The sequence below is a fragment of the Pecten maximus genome, chromosome 11, assembly GCF_902652985.1.
Source record: "Pecten maximus chromosome 11, xPecMax1.1, whole genome shotgun sequence".
Lineage (NCBI taxonomy): Eukaryota > Metazoa > Mollusca > Bivalvia > Pectinida > Pectinidae > Pecten > Pecten maximus.
Window position 1 is genome coordinate 30,836,189 of NC_047025.1, and position 7,374 is coordinate 30,843,562.

At 36.8% G+C, this 7,374-nt stretch overlaps 1 protein-coding gene across 1 annotated transcript; it reads left to right on the forward strand.

The window, feature by feature from the left end:
* The first annotated feature begins 3,426 nt into the window (after positions 1-3,426).
* Positions 3,427-6,727, forward strand: LOC117337035 (UDP-GalNAc:beta-1,3-N-acetylgalactosaminyltransferase 1-like). Its single transcript, XM_033897786.1, has 2 exons — positions 3,427-3,889; positions 3,983-6,727. The coding sequence occupies exon 2, from the start codon at positions 3,999-4,001 to the stop codon at positions 4,992-4,994; it is 996 nt and encodes a 331-aa protein (XP_033753677.1). The 5' UTR covers positions 3,427-3,889; positions 3,983-3,998; the 3' UTR covers positions 4,995-6,727.
* The last annotated feature ends 647 nt before the right edge of the window (positions 6,728-7,374 follow it).

A 7,374-nucleotide genomic window follows, 5' to 3' on the forward strand; every position in this document is an offset into this window, starting at 1 on the left:
ACCTAACCCAAGGCTTTATACAATGACCCAGTGTTCCTATCACCTACCACGCCATCCAAGTCCTGACCTAACCCAAGGCTTTATACAATGACCCAGTGCTCCTATCACCTACCACGCCATCCAAGTCCTGACCCAACCCAAGGCTTTATACAATGACCCAGTGCTCCTATCACCTACCACGCCATCCAAGTCCTGACCTAACCCAAGGCTTTATACAATGACCCAGTGCTCCTATCACCTACCACGCCATCCAAGTCCTGACCTAACCCAAGGCTTTATACAATGACCCAGTGCTCATATCACCTACCACGCCATCCAAGTCCTGACCTAACCCAAGGCTTTATACAATGACCCAGTGCTCCTATCACCTACCACGCCATCCAAGTCCTGACCTAACCCAAGGCTTTATACAATGACCCAGTGTTCCTATCACCTACCACGCCATCCAAGTCCTGACCTAACCCAAGGCTTTATACAATGACCCAGTGCTCCTATCACCTACCACGCCATCCAAGTCCTGACCCAACCCAAGGCTTTATACAATGACCCAGTGCTCCTATCACCTACCACGCCATCCAAGTCCTGACCTAACCCAAGGCTTTATACAATGACCCAGTGCTCCTATCACCTACCACGCCATCCAAGTCCTGACCTAACCCAAGGCTTTATACAATGACCCAGTGCTCATATCACCTACCACGCCATCCAAGTCCTGACCTAACCCAAGGCTTTATACAATGACCAAGTTTCCTATTACCTACCACGCCATCCAAGTCCTGACCTAACCCAAGGCTTTATACAATGACCCACCACGCCATCCAAGTCCTGACCTAACCCAAGACTTTATACAATGATCCTTATGCTACTTATACCTACAAATCCATCCAAATCCTGTTGATGATAATAACGTCAAAATCTGTTTAATTTTCAGAGGACAACTCCAGTGTTTTGGATATCCTATGTTATGTGTTTGAATGTGTTGCCATGGAAGATAAGGGTTTATACGAAAGTTTTAAGGATTACAGCTCCACGGCATACCACAGAAAAAGCTTAGTACCCATGACTGACAAATCTATCTCGTTCCTTACTCATTATGTCCCTACACGTTTTATATTCAGCTACAGGAAGACAGAAACCATATATGCTCACTTTCTTTCTGTATCACTTCCAGATCTATCACCTTTGTATAGGTAGTCATGATAAAACATGACCGTAGGGATGGAACCCTTCATCTCGATAAATATGTCGAACAAGGGGACGTTTCTGATATTCAGGCTTATGTAGGTGTTATTCAAGTGTGTTGTCTTCGCTCTGGATTCATTCTTATAGTTTGTGCTTCGATCCCCTCCTTCCGGTCAAGGCAGACCTAACACTCAACACTATTACAAACCTACCAGTGTTAACATAATCTGTGCCGCCTAGAGGTCATACCATATTATTAACCCCCACACCTATAACAATGGTAAGTACACAACAACCAAACAAAACTACAAAGAAAGCCACAAGGAAAGCCTAGAAGAAAACAAACCCGACATTAGCCATCACACCATCAACAGCACCTGGGTCCTTTTATAAATTTCATTAATTAACGAGTGTGCGAAAACAGCGTCAGTGATGGACATGTCTGAAACCAAACTATTTATCAGTTATGATGCTGTAAGCGGTATCAAAGTTAACAAGCCTGTTATTAACAATAATTGTGAATAGTTTTCCCAAACAGCTGATGTACCCATATAATCATCTGAATCCCTTCCTAAAAACAGGTATAATGTTTCCTTTTGGCCACGATTCTAGAAAATGACCAGATTTCAACACATTGTTAAACGAATATTGTAAACGTGGTAAAAACATTTGCACTTTAAAGTATCTATTTGAAATATCCCCATGTCCACATGCTTTGTTTGTGTTTAAACTGTTGACTATTTTTATTATTTCTCCATCATCTATCTTATTCTCCATAAAGTGCCATGTGGACCAGAGTCATGTCCTACCTAAAATTTCTCTACACCCGCATTAACATCTAGTTTTGTAGGGGCTAGTAAATAATTGAAAAAATATATATATTAGTGGAATTCCATTTGTTGCCTTTGCCTTATGAATAACTTAATGTTCCTTTGGTTATGCATCCCCATGACATCTAACATGCTACCCCTAGATAGACTCTTAATTACTTCTATTAATTCATCTTTGGTACATGTCGGACTGAAAAGGGGAAATTGAGATCACTCAGAAAATACCAGAACATGATTGAAAACATTTTTTTTATTATAACTATCTTACATAAACCACCCCACATCTCCCATACACTCTGTTTACGAATGCGTTATATCTACTCTATGTTTATCCCTGCTGAACCCCTATCATAGTAATTAGTGTAGCACAGTATATGGCAATTGACCGCGGGTATCCGGCGATAGCTGATGTGCGCCTTTACGGAATATATTCGATTTTTTGTTTAGAGACTGCCAAGTGAATATATTATTTAGTAAGACCCATACCCCGCTTAGTACACGAACTACTATATTTCCGTTTTAGTTGATTTGTTGAGGTTTTCTATTCAGCTCATGCTATTTATGCCAGATTTAGAATAAATATATAACAAAGTTTCGTTCGGCTCAGTGTATAAACACCATCTAGCTTCTACAATGTTACCTGCTGGTTCTGAATCGATTTAAACAAATATTAAACACCTATGCAATGACATTGAAAAGGAAGCATATGTAGAAAAAAAAGTAAACAAATAATGAACAGTTGACAGGTTACGTTCAGTTGTTTCCCAGTCTTAAAATAAACTATCCAACATCCACAACACATGTCACAATACATCTTCCTCCCTGAAGGCCGTATGCACCATCTATACAAGTCGAGTATGTCGGACTACTTCAAACTCTATAGCGGTGTTTGTATGAAAGAAAACTATATCAAATTCCCTGTATGCTTTAAGGATGTCACTTACGTTTGAAAAAGAATAATTTACGTATATGACTTGTACTTGAGGAGAAAACAAGGAATATTTTACAAATATTTCGAAACTAAATTCCTTCTAAAATCTTCAAAAGGTAGAAAGTACGCATCGCTTAATTAAGAGAAAACCCATTAGAGTTTCTTTAAAAAAGAAATGAAAAAGGAGTTTTCGTGAGAATCTGCCTAACAACGAAGAGGTACTTGCAGATAACAATGAAGAGGTACTTGGTTACACACATCATAAATGATGGGGTCACACACACACAGGCACAAATAACAGAAGACAAATTGATGAGGAGACCTTTAATTTATGGGGTTGTTAACCAGTGCATAGCAACGCATTCAAGACAACATACATCCTTAGCAACGCCATCATATTCTCATCTATTAATCACCTGGTATGGTATATGCCTACTAATTAATGAGCACTAACGTGTACCTTTTATACATGCAAATCACGGTTATAGTGGACATTATTTGTAATAATGACGATATATGGAGAGGAATGGGATATCGATTGGTACCCTGGATGACCGCGACCACGCGTTCGCTCCACTGGTCAAAACTACTCATCACCTGAGATCCCAGGCCACTAATAAAGACAAGCAGGGATTCAATGTATTGTATGACTATTGTGTGATTTTAGACCTGCACCGAGGCAGAGATTTTGAAATTGGTTTGAAATCTTCCTTACTGACATGCCGGATTCAGTTCCACGAAAGGTGTAACATAACGGTCAACAATTTGAGACCAAATGCTTCGAACTCGACAACCTTGTAGATGTCCTTTTACGGGAGCTATCGACTGTCACTGAGCTTGGGTGAAATCATTGTGTCAATCCCTAACACAAGTCACTCCCACATTTGCCGTATTGAACAAACAATGGATAACTTTGGAAATAGGCACATAAGAGAAAGATTTCAAGGTAAGCAAGAATCGTTATTCCAGATATGAAGTTATATTAAACAGAAAAGTAAGACTTAAATAAGACATAAAGTAATATATGTTTTCTTTTCAGTAATTGCAGGAACACGATGGTGTTGATGGCTAGAAAATTCGGTAACAGATTTGTTCTGTTCATTTGCGTCGTCATGGTGACCTGGTTTTTCCTTTTTCATGGTGTACGCGAAGAAAAACTTACACTGACTGGCCTTCTGGATTTTACTCATCAAAATGAAATCATCAGACCAAAACCATTCATTGCTGTTCCACATCGAAAGCGTAACGAATACTCTGTGAGAAGTATTGTTGTCATGGTTTTGAGCAAGGCGTCCAATATTTTACAACGGGAGGTCATTCGAAAGACCTGGGGGAATCCAAGGAGTCAAATGGAATACAATTTTAGTGTGTACTTTCTGCTCGGTAGAGAAGACAGTGTTAATGTTAAAGACGACAATGGAGACATTGTACAGGTGGACGTCATTGAAAACTACCTTAATCTAACCGATAAAACTGTAGCAGCTTTTAACTGGGTAGTCCAGTTTTGTCATAGGGCTAGCTACTTTTTCAAAGTCGACGATGACGTGTTTTTAGAATTGGATATTTTCAATGAAATCCAAAATAATGCCGATTATCTTCCAGACGATGTTATTCTTGGTTCATGCTCTCAAATGTCACTTCCATGTAGGAAATCAGGCAAGTGGCAAGTTTCTTATGAAGAATATCCGTTTGTAAGGTATCCGCCATTTTGTAATGGTCCTGGGTATGTAATGACATATAAAACTACACGAAGAATACACGAAGAAATGAAGAAAACAAGAATATTCAAGTTCGAGGATGTATATGTGGGAATGGTCGCATATAGACTTGGGTTATCGGTAAAAAATATGAAAAAATTTGTGTACAATTCTAATGTGTATATTTACGACTGGTTGCTAAGCGACCTGTTTTCCCGTTGTCATACAATTACACACTATGCCACACCAGATATCGTCCAAAAGTTATGGGAACAGAGGGAAACGATCGGCAGGAATAAAACCGATTGTTCTCCTTGGGGAATAGCATTTTTCCTTTTGTCTTACATTGTATAGATCTTGCGTCATTTTAGGAATTAAGAACGAGTCTGTTCTGTAATGACAGATGATTTTGTTTTGACTTTGATACTAACGTGAAATTAATTTACAGTCTCATAGATAATGAGACATTTAAGTGTATGTGTGACTCAACATCTCATGGATTCCCTTGTGTGCACTCATTTTCTCTAAGGGATTTCCATTTCATTGTGTTTATTCATATGTCCAATGAACGAGCTGAGCTTTTTTCCAAAGCGAATCAAGAACACAAGATTTTGGCACGAATTTTGAGCCTAATGCCATATTTTGTATATGATATGGACTTTGGGACGTAAGTTCGCCCCTGTATCGAGAAGGTCAGAATCATGATATTGGGTCATTACTTTACTTGGATGAAGAACAATATCTGTTGCGTTAGTGGCATGTTAGGGTGAAGATATATACCAAGTTGAAATATAATGACATTGGCTTACTGGCAACACCACAAGGGTTCCTTTAACAGGATACATTGTTTTTAAATGTCCACACGCATTAATAGCATGTATTATATATTGAACAACATAATTTCTACGTGTACACACTGTTTAATTTGGCATTTGCATATCCATGAAAAACAATGAACATCCACGCAAACAATGTCCTTGGGAAGTTCGATACTTTTCTTTTTCACATTTTATAATAGCAAGTTTTTATATAGTGTATAAAACTAGTACAGGAGCGGTCAATAGAAGTGTTCGTTACATATTTGTAATTAAGTAATGCATAAATATTTCAATGTTCATATGCATAGATCACGTGCACAATCTGACGGGCTGATTGCTTTACAAAAGTATATTTACATATAATTCCAATACTTAATATCATTATTTAACATAACCTTCAGGTATATAGACAGACCAAGAACAAAAACTTTAAATTAAAAAAAAATCATGAGAGGTATATTTCATTCAGTAACCGAAGATCCAGTCTTTCATACATACCACAGTGACAACAGGAATTTTGCCCAAAACCAATTTGACCGTAACAAGGTGGTATATGCAGCAACCCATGAGGTATGTTTTAAAAATTCAAAAATGGTAGTGTTGCGACCAAAGGTGTAAGGCAGGGTTCACTTTTTATCCAAGCAACAATCAAAACAATGCTCAAATGATCTTATATTCTCAAGTGTATGAGTTAATATAACCATGTAACTGAATATTGCACAATATATATGTAACACAATCTTAAAGAAGAAAATAAATGTTAAAAAATCAAATTTTTTGAGTCACATTTTTAGCGATGTCAGTTATTTACGAAAGTGATACACCCACTTCCGGTTCTTCTATACCATACACATTTTGTACTTATTTGGCACAATCTGTTAAGGTAGCGGAAACTGGTTTTGTCATCTCAATGTCTAATTGCAGAAAGGTCTATTTCTATAAACATCCCATTCCGTAATCGCAGGATAACGGTCATATTTGATGATCAAACACAAAAATCATCAGTAAAGTCGGTAAATTTTGAGCTCAACTATGCTCTATAGCTAGACGTTGTTTAATTTTGATTTGAACAAAGCATTTTCAACCAACTTTCATGTAATCGTGATGCATGACACATGATTTTTTTTTATGAAATGTACATACAAGTTTCTGATTCCCTATTACAGAGTATACAAAGTCTATAAGTAGATAATTTCATGTTCACTAACAAATCATTTACTGCAAGAATCTTATGATTAATCTAACACTAAAAACTTTGTAATTTTGTCTCCATTGAACAGTTAATTTTATTGGTACACTGTATATATAAATACAAAAAATTGTATCATGCCAATTAAGATTATCATCAATTTTTATAACAGATTTCCATTTCTCTTGATAGTTTTTATGCCTTTTTACATCCTGCTGAACAAATTTTTTTTGTAAATAAACTTCCAGTCAGTTTTACTCAACATAATTGAAATGATTTTTTCCTTTTCTAGAGGGTTTGTCGATTTTACTTACTATAGAATAATATTGTGCAGTGATAATATCTCTCCAAAAAGGATTTTAAATGAGGTCCCTGCTTCTATTAGCTTTTTTTCTGTCATGGTCATATAGCAGTTTAATTTCAAATGGTAAAATATCTTTTAATATTGTTATCGGGGTTCTAGAATCCTTAAATATTCTTCTGATCCTTCTCACTCTCAGATATTTAATGAATGAGAAAACATTGGTCATGTTAAGCACACCATCTTCCTTGCAGGCAATTAAAGTTTTATCTTTGTAGTTTTAAAATTACACATAGGAAACCAAATAAGATAGGTTTAACATATTTAGGTAAGTTCTTGAAGGGTTTTAGAAGTATAGAAAACAAATGCACAGATTTGGGTAATATAAGAGTTTTTATTATTGTAATCAAAGTAAGATCTCGGCAA